This window comes from Haliaeetus albicilla, chromosome 15 (assembly GCF_947461875.1).
Source record: "Haliaeetus albicilla chromosome 15, bHalAlb1.1, whole genome shotgun sequence".
Lineage (NCBI taxonomy): Eukaryota > Metazoa > Chordata > Aves > Accipitriformes > Accipitridae > Haliaeetus > Haliaeetus albicilla.
This window is the reverse complement of record NC_091497.1, coordinates 30,407,090-30,425,732: the sequence shown is the minus strand read 5'-3', so window position 1 is coordinate 30,425,732 and position 18,643 is coordinate 30,407,090. Positions and strand designations below refer to the sequence as shown.

Genomic DNA, 18,643 nt, shown 5'->3' with positions numbered 1-18,643 from the left:
AGTCCTCAAGCAGAAACTAGCTTTTGTTGCCGTGAGCGTGAGCTTTTCTGGCAAACACTCCTGAATGGGAGGCACTGACACATCTTGCGCCTTTCAAGAATTTTAATGAAGTTAACCGAATCAGAATACAAAAGTGAGCTGCTGTATTAAAAGACCATCTACTCTCTAGCCAGCTTGCTGTGTTGAACAGAAACCTGTCGTGTACAGGGTAGAGTGACAGGAATATGTACGACTGAAAAATCAATCTAAATCAATCAAGGAAAAAAGTCCTTCACATCTTACTGAAAGCCATCGCTTATTTACTACTTTTCTATTCAAAGCTAGAAATATTTTCAAACTTATCTGACTTCTGCTTACAAAGTCTAAAAGATATTTCCCAACCTGTAACCATGAGTCTTTTTTCTGCCAGCGGTTAAGTCTAAGTACATGTTCTGCCCCTTGTTTTAGAGAGTCAGCTTTTTACAAGACTGTAATGGAGATATGGGCACCTAAGACAGTGAGAGTCATTGGTTGTATCTCCAGCATGAAACTCCCAGGAATAAAGAGAATTTCAAGTGGGAAGAGGTGAGATTCCCTCTGTCTTTCCCTGTCTCTGCAATAAAGATAACTCCTGGAATGTCAGTCTTTAGTTTACTGTAAGAGACTTGAACAACAAGGAGCTGATGTACAGGCTTAAAATGCATGGGTGAAAAGATGGCAGTGTTGAAGGTTGTGGATACTCTGAAACGTGAATGATAGATATACTGAACTGTTCATTTGAGTTGACTTTGCTAAGTGTCTTTTGCTGATTAAATTGAATACCATTATAAGCCTGTTAATAGCAGAGAAATTAATATATATTCAGTCTAGATGTACTTTGAATAGTTCTTTAAAAGCATCTCACAAAAAGTCAGCCAATTTAGTGAGTTTATTGCCATTAGACATATAAATGTGACATGCCAAAGAGTGGCTGTCGTTTCATTCATTATATTTATTTGCTTGGCACAAGCAAATTGAGGGCAGCCAGCACTTGTTAAGATATGGAAATGCACAGCTGGGCTACTTGGAACTGCCTTTGAGGTGCGAAGCTTCTTTTTAAAGTCATTTTTTCTTCTCAGTTTCATTGCAATGTATGATTAAGATTACTGGGTTCTAAAATATTGTTTAGCTTACTTGCATGAAATCAGCTGAAGCTAAATTTGATAAAGCTTTTGGTCAGTGTTACTCATACAGCCTGAGAGATCTGAGCCCAGAAATTCAATCCCACATTCACTTAAGTGACATGAATGTGGTTCTAGATGCACTTCCAAACATGGTTAAAATTTGGTTAATGCACGATATAAAGTTCCGTAGTTTCCCTGACCAGCTGAAGTCTAGACAAAACTACCAGCCTTTGACTCATCTTCAGAGTGGCCCCTAGTACAGATTGGTATGCATTTAATAGCTGTTTGGCATAAATATGACACACATGTGAAACACCTGGTTTCATTGTGCTGTTGAGTGCATTAAATCACGTAACTGGCTTCTCTGAGCCTTTTTATCTTCTTTACATTACTGTATGAAGGATGATAAGATCACTTGGTTTCCGAACTGAACGTGTTTGTATCAGTTTCCCTTATTCAGTTCGCTCTTAGAATCCCAGTGTTGTCAGAAAATAAATGAACTGTAGACCTGTAAAACCATTTTGGCATGCATTCATATATCTCAGAAGGAACCGATATAGGGTGAGTTGTTCAGATACCGTGTATCTCTCATTGAATATAAAATGAGTGTTCAGTTCTGTTCCTGCCTGCCTGCCCTTACTGTCGGGAGTAAATTGATGTGTAAGAGGCAGGACCAGAAAATGAAGTCATTAACATGTCATGATTTTTGCTGTTGTTTCTTCATTTCTTTTTTTCTCAAGCACTTCTTTCATACCATTGCCCCTTCAGAAAAGCACATTCCTTTAGCGCCTTTCTGACCTGCAGTCTTCATATTCTTCTCGCATAAAATTTTTGCTTGTTTGCTTCATTGACTTTGGAAGACCTGCAGAGCCTCCATCCACAAAGTCTTTTCGAATGCACCCGTTATCCATTGGTGTAAGTGCCTGAGAATATAATACGCTCAAAGAAAAGAAGACAACAAAAAGATTTTAAGCCAGGGACTAAGATCATTGATTACTGAGAATTTGGACTCTATAGAGAATAAAATAAGAATCACGTGTATCCCAGGAGACGATGGCAGTTGTGCTTCTCGTGTGGCGAAGACTTTGAAGAAGAACCTGCCCAAACAGGCAGTGGAAAAATTCTTTCATGGTCTGATCATAAATCACCAATATGTATAAACAAGTTTAGATAATGCACAATTGAAACATGTGTGCTGTGAGTGATTTGGAAATAGTGGTTATTTTGAAAATCAAAAGGAGGTCTCAGAAGGAAAATTTCACAGTTTTTCCAGCAATTCTACTCTGACCCATACCTCATAGCTGAAACTCAAGGCTACTAAACTGAATTAGTCTGTTGTTTTACAAAGCTGTGATATGCACACCAAGCAGTATGAAATCTTCACAATAATACAGTAATGAATAGCGCCTTTCAGTGCATGTATAGCTAGAAAGAGTAGAGATTTCTCTCCAATAGTAGAGATTTCTCTCCAATAGAGACAGTTAGTCAAAACTCTCACTGAAAGAAACCAGTTCAATAGAAGTCTTGCTGTAGATCCAAACAGAAAGTATTCAGGAGGGGACAGATTAACTTTTGAGCAAGGAAATTATTTATATATTTGGATAATATCCATCACAACAGTAAAAGAAATCTCAATAGGTTTAGAAATTCCAATCGGACAGGCTTGGAAAAGTTACTGTGGATTTCTTAGATTTGTTTGAGCTTTTTCTCTACTTTCAGTACTTGTTTTTCTTGTCTTCCTTCTCACTCCAGAGAAACTAGATTTTTCCCACTGACTGTCTTTCAGTTTGTCGGGTTCATTATACATCCAGTTTTGGATTCTCCCCCTTAAATCTACCTTTCTGATAGCTTCTAATGTCAAGAATTCCTCCAGCCCTCAGAGGGGTGACTTATCTATGGCTCTTCCATCTCTTTTTATCTGTCATGCTGAAGAATCTGTCATTGTCCAAAAATTTTTCTCTTCAGTTTTTTCCTCATCGTTCCTCTGATTTCATGTCCAGACTCAGTGATTTACTGTTTACTTCTTTCTAAAATACATCTTCAATTCTAATCTAGATATTTGCTAGTCTAACTTCTACTTTATGGAGGCACCTGCAGAGCAGAGAGAAGTTGTTAGTTGTAAAATTGCTTTGAAACACTTCCATGGAGACACGGATGGGCAGGACAACAGCCTGATAAGTCACTAATGGAATTATCTAAGAGCTCAAAGAAAAAGCAGGAAAGTACATCCAGAAGATTCTCTTCAAAGGGTTCTACAGTGTGCTAATTTAACGCAGTTTCGAAGTGTATGGTAAATTTAAAAAAACAATTACCCCAGCAAACCAGTGCTAATAAAAATTGGTTGTTAAAGTATTCAGATGTAGCAAAGTTCTACTACCTTTTGTGTGCATAGATGTTACTTAAAAACACAAGTAACTGAGTGAAACTGCTGCAATTCACTGGCATGACACTTACACATCTGCTGGTGGTGTTCCATTCTAGCATCCTTAGATTTTCAATTATTTTACCCAATTACCTATTAACTATAAATAAAAAAATTAGTAAGGAGGTCACATTCTTAAGCTATGATAGATTGTACCGCTTGTCTCTTTTTCTCTCTCCAGCAATTTTTTTCAAAGTTTTAATAGAAATCAAATGTTGGATGTTCTGCTGTCCTTTTAAGAACAAAAACCCCCCAAAGTCACAAATCATTATAAAATAAAAAATTTTCTGTCAACCACATGCTGTTTCAAAGTTATGAATACCTGCTTTAATCAGATCAACACTATTGTAAAATAGGTTTATATTAGAAACTTGCCAAGTGCATATGTACTAGAAATATTATTTGTGAACAACTTATTATATGTGAGAAATATGTGAGCAACAAAGCTCTTTTGCCTACAGAACTTTTCACTTAAAAATTAAACGATGCTTGTATTTTAAAGTATTTAGTGAAATTTTTTTTAATGGAAAAACTTGACAAAAATAGAATATGGCATTTGCGTCACAGATTATGGTTATGTTTGCCTCACAGACCTTCCTTTTGTGGAATTTTGAGTATTTTTCTATGAAGAACCCAGAAGGATGAACGTGTAAAAAATTTTCCATCATTTTATTGTTTCTCTTTACAGAGTAATATTTTGGTTTGATTCATGAGGCTGACACTACTGTTTTGCTTTTATGTTTTTATTTTAAACTAAGTTCAGTGATTTTTGTTGACCTGTGTTTCTGATTGATAGTTTTGAAATCTACCAGTTATGCAAAAAAGAACTGTTTGTTTTGGAGGAAATATCTTAAAACAAAACAGCATATAACCCTAAGGGTAACATGCTGTTGTGGTTAAGTGTCTTTCTTCTTATACAAATGTTAAATTAATGTAATTTATCAGATTAGATCTTGATTTTACACTAATGACATGGTTCACAGAGGATGCATTGTACCTCTTTGAATTAATTAAAAATCTATAAAGAGAATGAAAATGATGTTTTGAATAGCTGCCAAGACACTGTTGTTAGAGCACATGTTTTCAGTTCAAAAACATGTATGGAATTCATGTCGGCATGAAGTTGAGTCTGCAAGACAGTGAATTCAAGGATTAAACTGCTCTACAGTCCCAGTGGAAACCCTGATAATGCCAGTGAACTTCTGAGAAGCAATAAATTGTGGTTATTGGGGCATATAAATTCATCAGAGAATTAAATGTATTATGGTAGGTGAGAAGAAAGTTAATTTGTAGAGGTTAAAGACATCAATTTTACATCTCTGTCATTAAGTTTCATAAAAAAAAAAATAAAGTGGCATTAAATTATAGAAGATCAGTAACTGACGAGCAGTTTACACATGAATCATTGATTCACTACATGACTCAGAGTTGGTAACGGGAAGGAGTATTTTTTACCTTCAGTCACCCACTTAAACCCAGCCCCAGCCTAAAGTGACTCAGCCCCGACCATCCGACAGCCGTTGGGTGTTCAGCGCCGCAACGCATCGGTGGGGAAAGTGCAGTCAGCAGGCAGGTGTAGAAAACCCACCGGTGTAGACTTTTGCGGTCATGGCAGGGAAATTAAGGCTTACGTGAGCGTGTCATTTGAACTAGCCATTTATCTTTGACGAATCTCAAAGAAGAGCATGTCGTTTCTTCAGTCCCTGTTCGCGAAAGGAAGATCGATCCGCCCAAAGGAACGCGGAGCTGTAGTTGGGTGTGCATGAAATTTGTGAATGGATGTACAGCCAGGTGTTGCCAATGCTACGAGAAGCGTTCAAGCTGCAGGTGATCCTGGCTACAGGGGGATTTTGAATTATGTCGGCGATTATCACTAAGCACTTTTCTAGTGTGGATAAGATCGGAACGCATCAAGTGGTTTGGACATGGCAGTAGTCTTGGCTCTGGTGCGGATCTAACGTGCCACTCAGGAGCTCTGCTTTATCCTCTTGTCCTCATCAGGTGGGATGTTGCATTTATTGAATTAACGCTGGCCCTACAGCTCTTCAGCAGACCTAGTGTGTTATTGTTAGGTTGTTAGAGCAGCTTTCCTTCCTATAAGAGAGATGTACAACTCTATTTTTTATTTTACAGATAACCATTCAGAGGGACAGTGGTTTGGATGTCAGTTCCCCCAAACATGGAAAAGTGGATCCAGACAATATGCCGCACGTTGGTGGAAATACTTGGGCTGGTGGAACAGGTTTTTCATTCTTTTTTTTTAATGCAGCATTGACGGATATCTAAGGGAGATGCTCTGCCAGTCAGAAATGGATTTATGCAAGGCCACCCTCTGCTTAGAGCTATTTTACCCAGTACAGGGTTGCTTTATTGCCAGTGAAAAGAAGTATTTGCAGTGTCTAACTTAAACTGTATATAGCGGATCTCTACTTCAATTACATTTTGTTGTTGTTTCTTTTTATTGGCCATATATAGAGAACCAGAAGCTTGCAGCCATAGAAACCATTGCCATTCTCTTAGATGTCTCTGTAGCTGCAGCAATTTTGCTAGTGTAGGCAAGAGGCACGCAGAATAGGCAAAGTGCCTCCTAATTCTAAAAGGGTGTGTGATCACTAGGTAAAGTGATTTGGGAACGGTGTAAACCAACAAATTCTAGGGAGAAGACAGAGTCTGAATGAATGGCTTTAAGGACCAGGAGCTTTGAGGAGATGTACAAGACTTATATGATCTATAATCCCCTTTGTACAAGGTGGAAACCATTATGAATCTGGTCTCAAGGAACTATAAACACAAGTATTCCATTGGAGTTCTTCTTTACCATGATAGCTGTTTGGTTTTGAAAACCACTGGCAATTGGCAACATATTTGGAACATCTGTAGATATGACAATGGAAGCTTTAAAGAAAATGTGTTCTTATTTATTAACAAATGCCGTTGGCAATTGGCAACATTTTTGGAACATCTGTAGATATGACAATGGAAGCTTTAAAGGAAATGTGTTCTTGTTTATTATCAAATGCATATTCTTAACTATTTTTTATCTCAACTGTGTTAGGTGGGAGAGACACTGCTGGGTTAGGTGGCAAAGGTGGGCCGTATCGACTGGATGCTGGCCACAGGGTTTACCAAATATCTCAAGCTGAAAAGGATGCTGTTCCTGAGGAGGTTAAGAGAGCTGCTAGAGAGATGGGTGAAAAGGCCTTTAAACAGAGGTAATGTGAAAGTCTTTATTTTCCCTTCCATTTCCCAGAAAAATTTGAAAAAGATGGCTAAAAAAGAATTTTCTTTCTTAACTGCATTTATCAACTACCTTACCCTGTTCATTATCATTTAACAGAGCTTACCAGCATGTGTTTAACCGTTCTGGACAAAGTGTTTAGAATGTTTTCTTGAATTAAGCCACACTGTTAAAATGACTGTGATTTGGTAGAGTATAACATCGCTAGGTGGATCAGGAGACCGATGTGAATATTTATCTTTTTAAAAAAGGGACCTACCATATGAAAATTTCTTTGAATTATGATGAATCCAGATTGTACGTTGTTCGGAAATCTTCACCTAACAAATGTCTTTCAAAATGGACCATTACAAGCAAATTGCTTCTGTTGGAAAGATCTGTAGCCAAATGGTGAGATAATTTGAACTGTTAAACCTCAGCAGACACTTTTACACGAACCACAGATCTTCCCAGCATTAGTGTAATGCATGGTTACTAACCAGCTGTTTCCCAGACTGTGCACAGAAATTCAGATTTCTTCCACTGACTGATCTCTCAAGTCAACCTCTGGTACTTTGCATTAAAAAAAGCAATGTGCATTGACAGTCATTCCAAATGAGTTCTACATTTCAGTCCAGGACATATTGCAGCGTGAGTATCTGCCTGAAAGCAGAGCGTACTAGACACAGATTAAAACATTGGAGCAAATAAATTTAGAAGCAGCTTGATCAGCTCACGTTTTCTTGCTATTAACGAAGTGATGCCCCATGGGGGGCAAATCTGGGTGTTGTGAGGAGCAGGTGAGATTGCCATTTGCTTCGGCTGATGTATAAATAATTAGGCTGTTAAGCATAGAGCACACACTGTACATGAATCACTTTATTTAAAACCACCAATTTATCTGTTGTGTTGAGGTCAAGTTTCTCTTTTAATCATGGTTTTATTACTAAATTACCTGGAGCATTTAACATTGCCCTTAGAGCATTGGTGATTAATAAAGACAAGGAAAATGTATAGCTTATATCAGTGCTTCACAGGAAAAGAGCCTGCAAAGAAAAATGCCTTTTAATAGTGATCTAATTTACACAAGCAACGTACAGAAATTTAAATTAAAAATAGTCACTTAAGGTTTTGTTTTCAGGGGGAAGGCAGAGCTTGTTTTGTCTTTTTTCCTGGTGCTTTTTGGGGGGACAGGTGGGGAGGACTACTTTTAACCCTTTCTCCATCCCCATTCTTTAAAATTGCTTATCAGTTGCTTCATAATAGAAACAGTCAATATGTATGGTTTTGGATACTGCACATCTCTTTGTACATATGCACATCTACACACATGGCATGCTTTGGTGACTTTCTACCTGCCTGTATGGTGATTTACAAAATCTGTGCAAGGGGAAATTCCTGGATACTGCTACATGTTGTGGAAACTGCAGCTGTGTCCTGTAAAATCTGAGCATCTATTCATGAGATAACAATTCGTGTCCTGCTAAAACCAGTGAGCTGGCAGGTACCAGCTGTAAATGTAGCCTATTCTGAAGGCACATTTCACTTGGATTATTATGCTGTACCTCTTGGATAGTTGTGGGAACTAACAGATAAAAGTTAAGAATAGGGAGGTTGGAGTCCTCAGGCTGAAGAAAAAAAATAAGGCGAACTGCAGATTTCACTGCTTTGTTTCTACATGATTATCTGGAAGGGAGAATTTTAATATGAAAGCTATTGGTTGCTTTCCTGGCTAGATAGTACTTCTAGTGGAAAACATTTTAAATTGCCCTGTTTCACTAGAATGAAGTTAGCAACTGCTCCTGGATAGATGCAGTATTTTTCGTGGTGTTTTTCTGAATTAGCTTTCACTGTGGATTGATGTAGAGTCTAACAAAGTAAAACTGCACGTGAGGCGTTTTTTGTTTGAAACAAAATGTTTTCTTCATTGATGTGAAGATACTGAACTCCATTGGCAGGATCCGTGAAATAAAGTGTACAGCACTGAAAGTTACCTTTTCCTGCCTCTGATGAATAATAGTTGGCTATAATGACTATGTCTATGCAAAATTCAAAATAGAAAAAGACATAGTCATACTAATGACAACAAAGATTTGATGTCTGATTTTAATATTATCGTTAAAGGGCTAGTCTATACAGCAATTCTCATGTATACTGTATGTTCCAGGCAGGTAACTTGTGATGGTATTAAAAAAAACTGTCATTAGAAATATAACTAACCTATACATACTTTACTATCCATTTATAGTTCATTTAAAAATCAATATTTTTCAAAACAGTATGAGTAAGGTTATGCTGTTTTGAAGTGCTTGTTTGAAATGAGCTGTGCACAGATAGGCCAGTATGTTTTAGCTCAGGACCGAACCCAGCCGTGTGCTGGATGGTAGGGTGGGCAGATACACAATTGCTGCCTCGCTACATGATGCTGGGTCATGGAAAATATCGAACGGTGAAGACTCCCAGCATATCCAGATGTCCCCTAGCTCATTCTTCACCGTTAGACCTCCATAATGACATTCCAGTTGTGGGTTTCACCAGTTTAAGAGTGTCTGCTTAGCTACGATGTTCAGAAGAGTGATACCGAACTTTAAGTGGGCACATCTTAACTTACAGAAAAAGCATATATCTGTTTTTATGGTGCAGATGTTGTGCTCTCTGTTAGGCCTCTGGACAGGATAGTGTTCAGTGACATGACTCATTTTGGGGGGGGAGCACATTTTTGTTAAAGTTCATTTAAAACGTCTTTGTTTCAAGGTTTCATCATTTTATGAAGCACAAAGACAGGTATTTGAGACAGAGTTACTAGCTGTAGGTCTTCAAGGACAGATTTTATAGTGTGTCTTTACTTAACCTTTGTGTTAAAGCATGGATCGTGATATGTTTAAAATACTCCGACAGTGAAGTAATGAATAGACACTCATGATCCTTTTATGTACCCATAGCAACACCTGAGCCAGTAAAACCTTTAGAATTTGATCACAGTTTTCAGAACATCTGGTTTACTTCCCAAACATTAAAGCAAATTAGGAGAGAGTAAAAGGATTAGTAACTTTAATAAGTTTTAATGTGATGCAATCTCTGTAGACACTGGTGTCACCTGCCTTGTCAAAAATTCACAAAAGCACCTGCCACTTCTTTGATTTGTTTCTTGTGTATGGTTCTTACAATCTGAATTTCCTGCTATCAAGTAATTAAACTTGTAATTTACATACATAAATGGATGACATGCTTGCTTCCTAAACTGTTCTTAGCTCCCTGTTTTTTTCTCTAGATTGAAAGAGATTCAGATGAGTGAATATGATGCATCGACTTACGAAAGGTTCTCTGGAGCCGTCCGACGTCAGGTTCAGTCACTCCGTATCATCTTAGACAACCTGCAGGTAATCTTAGATTGGCTGATAAAGGAACCTGGTGAGCTCATCACATTAGGCCCCAAATACTATACTGCTAACGTCGTGTTACCATCTGACGATCATACCTTTGAGGGCTAAAAGCAGATTCAGGTTATGGTCATGGTTAGGAAAAAGAGTCTCGTATTACTATTTCAAAGGCAGTTTTAAGTGGGTCCCGGGGCTCATCTCTGCAAGTTACAGTATTCCCATACCACAGCTTACAGAGATTACTTATTCAGGAGCACAATTTTGTGAAAGAAAATACTATATGTTATTAAAAGAATATGTGGTGGTGTGTAGATAACAGCTTTTGTCTTTACCTCCTGTCCAAAAGACTTTTTTAACTTACAAGTGCAAATGCTATAGATGTTAAAAGAAACACTCGCTCCAGGTCATAGCTTTACTGCATATGCAGCTGAAAACATGATTTTTTCTCAGGTTTCTTTTTAAGTCTTGGTAATAAAAATAGGTGTAGCCCAAATCTAACTGGAAGCTGACCAAAACCACCAGTTTGCCTTTCTTCTAGTAATTGATCCTGTGATTGTTGCAGGCTTTATTAATACTAGTGTTCATATATGGGGGAAATAAAATAAAGAGTGTATTGTTTCTAGGAGGAATCTGCTAATCATCAGTGAAAATTAAAGGAAAATTAATTTTACTCCTTATAAGACATCTCTGATTAAAAATATTTCTGTTGAAGGCTACCAACTGCTGGTATACATATACCTTAGTCTTTTAGTCACTGTGCTGTGTCTAATCTGTCTGCTTACTTCAGCAATAAAACTGAAATATAGAAAGAAATTACTTTGTATGATAGACAGACTCCTCCTGTGTCAAAAAATCCAATCTCCTGGTATTGCAAGTAAGAAAGATAACATTTTTCTTTGCCTTACTTATATCTTTAAGCCATTGTGACTACAACAACACTACTGTAATCACATGTATAGATAGAGAACCATTAGCCGGTTTTATTATGAATGTATCAATTCAGAGAGCTCCTCATATGATGAACATTTAAGATGGTCATGATTAGGTGATTCATCCACCTAATATGTGTTTCAGTTCAGGACATCAGCTCTTGGCTTGTAAAGACAGGCTTCAGTTGAAAAATTTGAGACATAAATCTCAGTTTTTCCCACATCATTTATATCTAGGTCCTTTTTTTACCATGTTTCTAGTAGACATGCCATTGGAAGCACATTCTAGGTGTGAAGTGAATAAGTGAATCTTCAGTTTAAAGTCTTTTTTTAGTCTGCCTTATCCATTCCTTGGAGCCAAAATTCTTACATTCAGGGATCACATTAATCATAATCCAAATATAACATATTTTAGTATAAGGAGACATATCCTGATGCTTTGTTAAAAAGGTCATTTTAATATCAAGGTAAAGTCTTATAAGCCTCAGTATTTTATGAGACTTTGCTAACTTCCTGGAAAAATCTATCACAGCTAACCACAGAGCTAGTAAATGTACTTTATGATAAAAAACCAAACTCACTGAATTTGGAAAAGCTAGCTTGTAGAATAAGAGCAATATTGAAAGCAAATTTTTAACTTTTTAAATTTTTATAGGGATTTTGGTAGGGTTTTTTATTAGAAGATGCACTAGGAAAATGAAGATAAATGATAACAGGAGTTACTTAGTTGCAAAGTGCTTTCTGTTAATTGGGAAGCTGAGTCCAAGCATGTTTCATGTTATCTTTTTGAGAAGAAAAAGAATTTATTTGAATTCTTCAGCATGGTAAGTCATTTAACCCTGATGACGGACTATGCCTCTGTCTCCCCTTTTTTCTGAATAGTACTATGTACGCCATGGGTTCTCAGCTAAAACTGTTTTCATTCTGTTATCAGTCAGACATTCCTCATTTCTCAAATAAATAAGAAGTCAATGGCACAGTCAGTTGCAGTAAACTTTGCAGCTCAGACGTCTGTGTGTTCTTAACTTTGTGAAAGTCCCAAATTACCTTCTCAGTAGAGAACATTTTTGGCTTTTTAAAAATGTTAGAGTTTGCTTTGTTTCAAACTCAGTGTGTTCACATAATGGAAATATATTGTCCATGTTTATTTAACCTGGATTTTCTTTTCAACGTATGCCTTTTTATTGTTAGGATGGCAGGGTTTTTTAAAAACACGTTCCTTTAATTAAATCTTACATCCCAAGAATCAAAAGGCTGGGATTCAGGTCCAGTTGTTGATGGCTCACATGTTTGGAATAGGCTGATCCTTGAAAGCGATACATAAATGCAGTCTGAGAATGTAATTTCGTTGTTCATTTTACTTTGCATAACTCGCTGATCTCTGTCAGCTCTTTGAACAACATTAACAAACGTTGAATAAACCTTGTCTGTCTGAACTCTGGATTCAAAAGCCTGTGGTCAGTCAGTCACTCAGAAGGGCCTTCTTAGATTTTAGACGCCCTGCCTTCCAGAAAGTACTTGTCTTTTTATTGACTAGCACAGAGGGAATCCGGGCCAGCTGTCCCTATAGCTTCTGAGCATCGTTTAGGCACCTACATTTAAACTGGGCGAACCTGAGCCTGAGTCACCGAGCCTGCGGGGGCTCTGCCTGATTGAGACCCTGTGGGAACTGTCTGGTCATAGCAGCAAGAATAAAATAGTGGCAGTCCTGTAATAAACATGGCTCAGAGAGCTGACGATGCGAAAACCCTGTGCCCTGTCGGTAGTAGTTTTCTGATTTTGGCGGCTGAGGGAACATATGCATAATGTTTTCCCAGAAACAAATGCAGGCCACGACTGGCAGTATTTCATACCATCCCATACTGCTACGAGTTGCATATTTAGATGTGATCACTTCAGATACACAACTTTTTCTCTGATATTTACAGACATCACGGTTATATTTTGTGGGTCTTTTTGCAAATACGCCTGTGATATCTTTCAGTGAAAAGCATTACTGCAGTGGTGTATTGTGATCAGCCATTGCCATGCTGATAAGATATGGTATCTAGGACATTCTTCTAATTTCAAAAGCAACACAATGTGTATATATACAATATTTTTTCATCAATATGGCCACAGTATTTTACAACAGCAATGGGTTGCATGCCCTTCCTAGTAAAATATCAAAGCAATGTGTATATGTAATAGTTGTGTTTTTCTCTTGAAATTGTAAATGCTTTTAAACTTATGGTGCTTTTAAGTTTATGAAAATTATATATCGAAAATGCTTTGAAGCTTTTCTGTAATATATATGTGCATTGTGTAACACGTGCTTAAGGGGATTTTTTTCCAGCTTTTATAAAAGGAAATAGATTCTTAGGAATTCTGCATGGAAGAGGCAGGTGCTAAGCAGTCTAAATAATTTTAGCGTTATTTTGGAAAGAGGTTAAGTCAGATTTTGTCGGCATTTTTTCCTATTTTAGGAGAGAATGTCAACTCTGTGTTCCTCCAATAAAATTTCAGCTCAAATACTGGCTTTTGTTTCATAAGCTTCAAAAGGTATTAAATGGTTTTCAACTATGCCCATAGTTAAAAGCAATTTTCTTCTCGCACTGCTGTTCCTTGAACAGCAGATAGCCACAAAGCTAAAGCATTGTTAATGAAAACATTAGTTGAAACTAGTTGAGAATTTGCTCAATGAAGCTGAAACTTTATAATCTTCGGTTGTTTGTCCCTCCTGCCTACTGAAAGGAAGCAAATGACAAAAATTTAACAAAACAGCAGCCCTAAGGAAGCGTTAAGGATCTGTTCCAGTACTTACAGTGACTAAGATGACTAGGAACAAAGTCATCTCATCTGCATCATCCTGGAAGGTGCATGATTCATTTCAGACAGGCTCTGCTCACTCAGCAGCATGTTGTCTCCAGGAACATTTTTTTAATGATTAGCTGGAGTGTTGTTGAAATTTGCCATGGTTATCCTACTGTGTTTTTCGCAGCAGGAAAGCTCCTACAGCGTGACATTTTGGTGGAGCGTGTAGGGGTCACCTGGAATTTGCAGATATCTTTTTGTGATGTTCCACAACTCTTTGGGCAACAGAGGCGTCAATGATCCTATGGAAGAAGGGACTTCAAATTTTGTCCCAAGAATATTTAATGATAGTAGAAACTACTAGTTGGTGGTACAAATAAACTCATGGATGCCCCACTGCGGAGTGGGGTTAAAGCTGGGTTGACTGTAGCACCATGCAAGTGTATCAGGGGGCACAACTGACTGAATTCACAACCTAAGAAATCTTTTCCACTTTCAATTTACTAAAAGGCTGAGGTTTCCATGTATTGGCATTGGTTTTGCCTCCCATCAGGAAGCATCTGTAAGGCTTTTGACACTACCTAACTAAAAAAACTGTGTTTGCCACAGCTATGTAAATTCTATGCTGTAAAATTAATTAATCAAAACATTTTTCTTGTGGCTTTGTATTCGTTCTGCCCACTTATTTTCATAGGTAAGTAGCCCATTAGTCTTGAGTAACTATAGGCAAGGCAGTAGTCCATAACTCCTTCTTCCATACAGCCCCCAAAGAAAAACTCATAAATTTTGACCAAAGCAAAATCAAAGATTCTCTGAGCCTTAAGAAGCCATCGTCTGACTGCTCAGACTGTCCAAAATTATAAAGATTTGTCCTCTCAAATCCCAGGCCTGCAGTTTACTGGGGATTTGTAATGTAACACTTCCTGCTCATCAGAAAGCAACTGATTTTCATTCCTGAGAACCAATATCTAAGACAGTTTGTGTCTTGCTGGATATTTGATTTGCCTCCAGCTGCTGACCAGCAGTTTGCTGAGAGTGCAAATGCATTATTATACATATATAAATGTAAAATCTTTCTGTGCTGGGCTTACTGCTAGGATGAGCAACTTCAAACTGAAGATTTAAGCAGAAATGAAATAAACCATGAAACCCATATATGCAGAGTTTGCTGTCTTTAGATGAATCTTACATATTATGAACTATGATTAAGCTATCCATTGAAAACATTCTTAAATATGTTGTTTATAATACTAAAGCACTTGAGTCTTCAATCTTAAGTGCTTGCTTCTATGTACAGGAGTTCCATGAATATTTGAGTTCCTGATTGTATTGCATGTTGAAGTCAGGCTGTAGATAACCAGTGTTCTTTTAGAGAAAATAGAAGAAACATTCAGTGGACTGTCTCTTGAGTATCACAATTTTCAAGGTTGTTATTTTAAAATATAAACTGAGTTTATTATGAATATTACTGTAAAAGAAACCATTTATCATTACCTAAGGTGAATACTGCTTAGTCTTACCTTTAAGTCACCCGATGTTTTTTTCCTGCACTGCTTGGATGGAGAACAGATAGTAAATGGTCAGTTATGCATGTCCCTCTGGTTGTATGTATTTCTGCACAGGCTTGTTACACAGATTTCCAGCATATTTGCAAGAAAAAAAGGTTAACGTTTCTGCAGTCCACAATTAAACTCCCATATATGAAACAACTTAAAAAAGACAAAATTACAGAGGGAACATATTCTTTGTCAGTGTTAACTTTTCTTTCAGAGAAAAAGAGCAGGACAGCTATGAAAATGTATTTGGATTTCTTTGAGTTATGCCAGAACTATCACATCATTACAAAGAAAATTGATGTGTATGTCATGTTTGGTAGGTCTTAAATTGTTTAACATACACTCACATCACTGAGTGAATTAAGGCATCTTTTCTGTTGTAGGCCAAGGGTAAGGAAAGACAGTGGCTGAGACACCAAGCTGTTGGAGAGCTAGATGATGCCAAAATCATTGATGGGCTGACAGGAGAAAAAGCGATATATAAACGACGGGGAGAACTTGAGCCACAAGTAAGTAACCAACAAGAAGCAGTGAAATGTAGGGAAGAGCTTATCCAGTTTGGTGATTGCATACTGGCTGTACAATATCTGTGTTTGGAGTTTGAGGAAGTTATAGGGATGAGAAACTCAGAAGAATCATTTCTGGCTTGGGAAGTCCCTGAGACAGAGGCAACCGCAAGATGGAAAATTTGCTTCACCTCTTCTTACAGTCTTCCACACGTATTTTCTGTTGGCCACCCTCAGAAAGAGGATGCTGATCTAAGCAGTGCTTTGTTTTGATCCAGGGCAACAGGTTTTATGTTCTTATTTTACATTTTAATGAGCTGAAGGCAATTAGCAAAAGAGTTTGTTTGTCTAAGAAAAAGGAAAATATTTTCTCACTGATTTAATTTAATTTTTGTTAATAAATACCTTGATACCCTAGAAAGTTTAAAAAAACAAGTGTTTTACAAATGTCTTCTCCTTATTCTGTGATGTGCAAAGAATTTCAGCTTTCACAGATATTTGGATTTACAAGAATAAAAATGATAGTGAGAAAAAAGTGTGAGGAAAAGCCGTTAAGATATGATAAAGTTGCCCATCCTATGGCTTAATTTAGCCATTCCTTAGAAGACATTATGGTTAGGCCTATGTGAGTCAGCAACAGAGAAACCGCTTGAATCAGACCAACAAAACCTGGCCAAAACTGGTGGGGCTAGTCCATAATATTTAACAGTAATATTTAAAGACAGATTGCAATTTTTAACTACACTAAGAATGTTTTTTAAAATAGCTGAGTACAACATCTTTTTGCCTGTCAGCTACCCACATCTGATAAATCCCTGGTATTATTTTTTATGCTACTTGGTCCCGATGTCTGTTGCTTTGAACAGTTTATGGAACTTGGCACTGCCTGTGTGAAAGATCAATAAGGGAAAAGTGATTAGATCTTCATTTCTCATTTTTTTTCAAAATGTATTTACTCAGTGTATAAGTTTTAAGGCTTTGTAAAAATAGTTCAATTAGGGGAAAAAAGGACACCTTTAAATTTGAATAAAAACCAAAATAAATGTAGGATTTAATGGGCCCTCTCTCTCCCTTTGTTTTTGGGAGGACAGGGATGCCACAGTCTACTAAGAGAATAATTAAAAGAATAAAGCACACAAATGCTTGCAACCCTTTACAGGTAAAAGAAACATTTTAGTTATTTGTTTTTAATATGACTGGGATTTTGCCAGATCATCTTTAATAGCCTTATACTTGAACCCAGACTCATCCCATTGCACACTAAATAAAACATCTCCCTTGAATGTACTGTGCCAAAAATTGTTAAAACAGATGGGGATTGTTTTCAGGAAAAAATAATGGTTTCAGCATCAGAATGAAGAAGAAACTAGTAGTTAATCAGAACAAGATTTCAAACATTTTTGGAATGTTACTAACCTCAGCAGACAAGTTTTTTCAGTCTTATATGGGTCCCTGTTAGTACCGTAAGCCAAGGAAAAGCATTTCCATTATGAGCCTTGGCAGAAAGAGAAAATTTGAGAGTCTCTTTACTGAAATAAAATGTTAAGAATCAAAACTGAGACAGAAAAAGTATTTTCCTGACAAGCATGTGTGGAATTTTGCAAGGTATTTTGTTTCCAGTCATTGAAGGTGAGGGGAAAGAATGAATTGAGGTATCTGTCAAGTAACTGGTTTGAAAGTTAGAAAAAAGGTTAAAATATTTTTGCTCTTTTTTTTTTTTAAATAATTGGTGTTTGCTAGATAAAAGTTTCTTCCTTTGCAAAGTGCATCGGGTTCTCTTTCTGAAATGTTTTATCATTACTGATGTTTAGCTTTCCCATTTATACTGGGGGGGTTTTCTGCTGTGTTTCCCTGCCAGCCTGGGAGCCCCCAGCAGAAACCTAAACGTCTGCGCCTGGTGGTGGATGTTTCTGGAAGCATGTACCGCTTTAACGGGGTGGATGGACGACTGGAACGCTCCATGGAGGCTGTCTGCATGGTCATGGAAGCTTTTGAGAATTATGAGCACAAATTCAAGGTAATTACAGCTGGGCTAGGAGCTTTGTGGTTATTGCACAGGCTGTGTGGAGCAGTGGAAAAAGTGTTTCAGCAGTCAGTCTAGCCAAAGAACATTATTCATTCCCACAAGGAAATAAAGACATTAATCTATTTCTAGCAACCTGAAAAATAATACTAGTGAATGGATAAGAAAAATTACACCCTTCAGCAGGGGAGAATTCAATCTAAGACTTTTAAGACTTTGATTTAGTGAAATGTGCTGCCTTTTTCGGTATTTATCTGTTTATTTGTTTCTTTGAGCAGAAACACTTAAGCCTACAGAACACAAGTAAATATGAGATTCAGGACATGCAAAGACGCCCTGCCTTTCCGTCTGCCCAGAGTACAGACAGTAGTACTTTCTCATGGGAAAAGACCAAACTTCTTTGTCCCTTACTTGTGTTCTCTTCCAGTTACCTGAAAGCAAGAAAATAATTTCTTCTACTGAAAGGTATTAGGTTCCAGATGTTATTCAATGGTAGCCTGCAGAGGAAATGTAAATAAATTTTATACCCTTTTTTGTCTCAGTAAGCCTAAACAAGGTCTAGAGTGTGTTTCTTTAACCTTAAAAAAGACAGGAATGGCCAGTCTCCAAGTTAATTCTTGACAGACTCAGTGTTTAATGGGAGAATAAAGAATAAAGATGTCCGATGCCTTTACC

At 37.3% G+C, this 18,643-nt stretch overlaps 1 protein-coding gene across 3 annotated transcripts in view; it reads left to right on the top strand.

The window, feature by feature from the left end:
* Positions 1–18,643, top strand: part of VWA8 (von Willebrand factor A domain containing 8) — a 191,631-nt gene that overhangs the window by 156,472 nt on the left and 16,516 nt on the right. For all 3 annotated transcript variants that reach the window (XM_069802635.1, XM_069802636.1, XM_069802637.1), the window contains exons 38-42: positions 5,698–5,806; positions 6,620–6,776; positions 10,053–10,161; positions 15,823–15,948; positions 17,804–17,962. In XM_069802635.1, the coding sequence (XP_069658736.1) occupies positions 5,698–5,806; positions 6,620–6,776; positions 10,053–10,161; positions 15,823–15,948; positions 17,804–17,962 (660 nt within the window). The remainder of the gene's footprint in view (positions 1–5,697; positions 5,807–6,619; positions 6,777–10,052; positions 10,162–15,822; positions 15,949–17,803; positions 17,963–18,643) is intronic.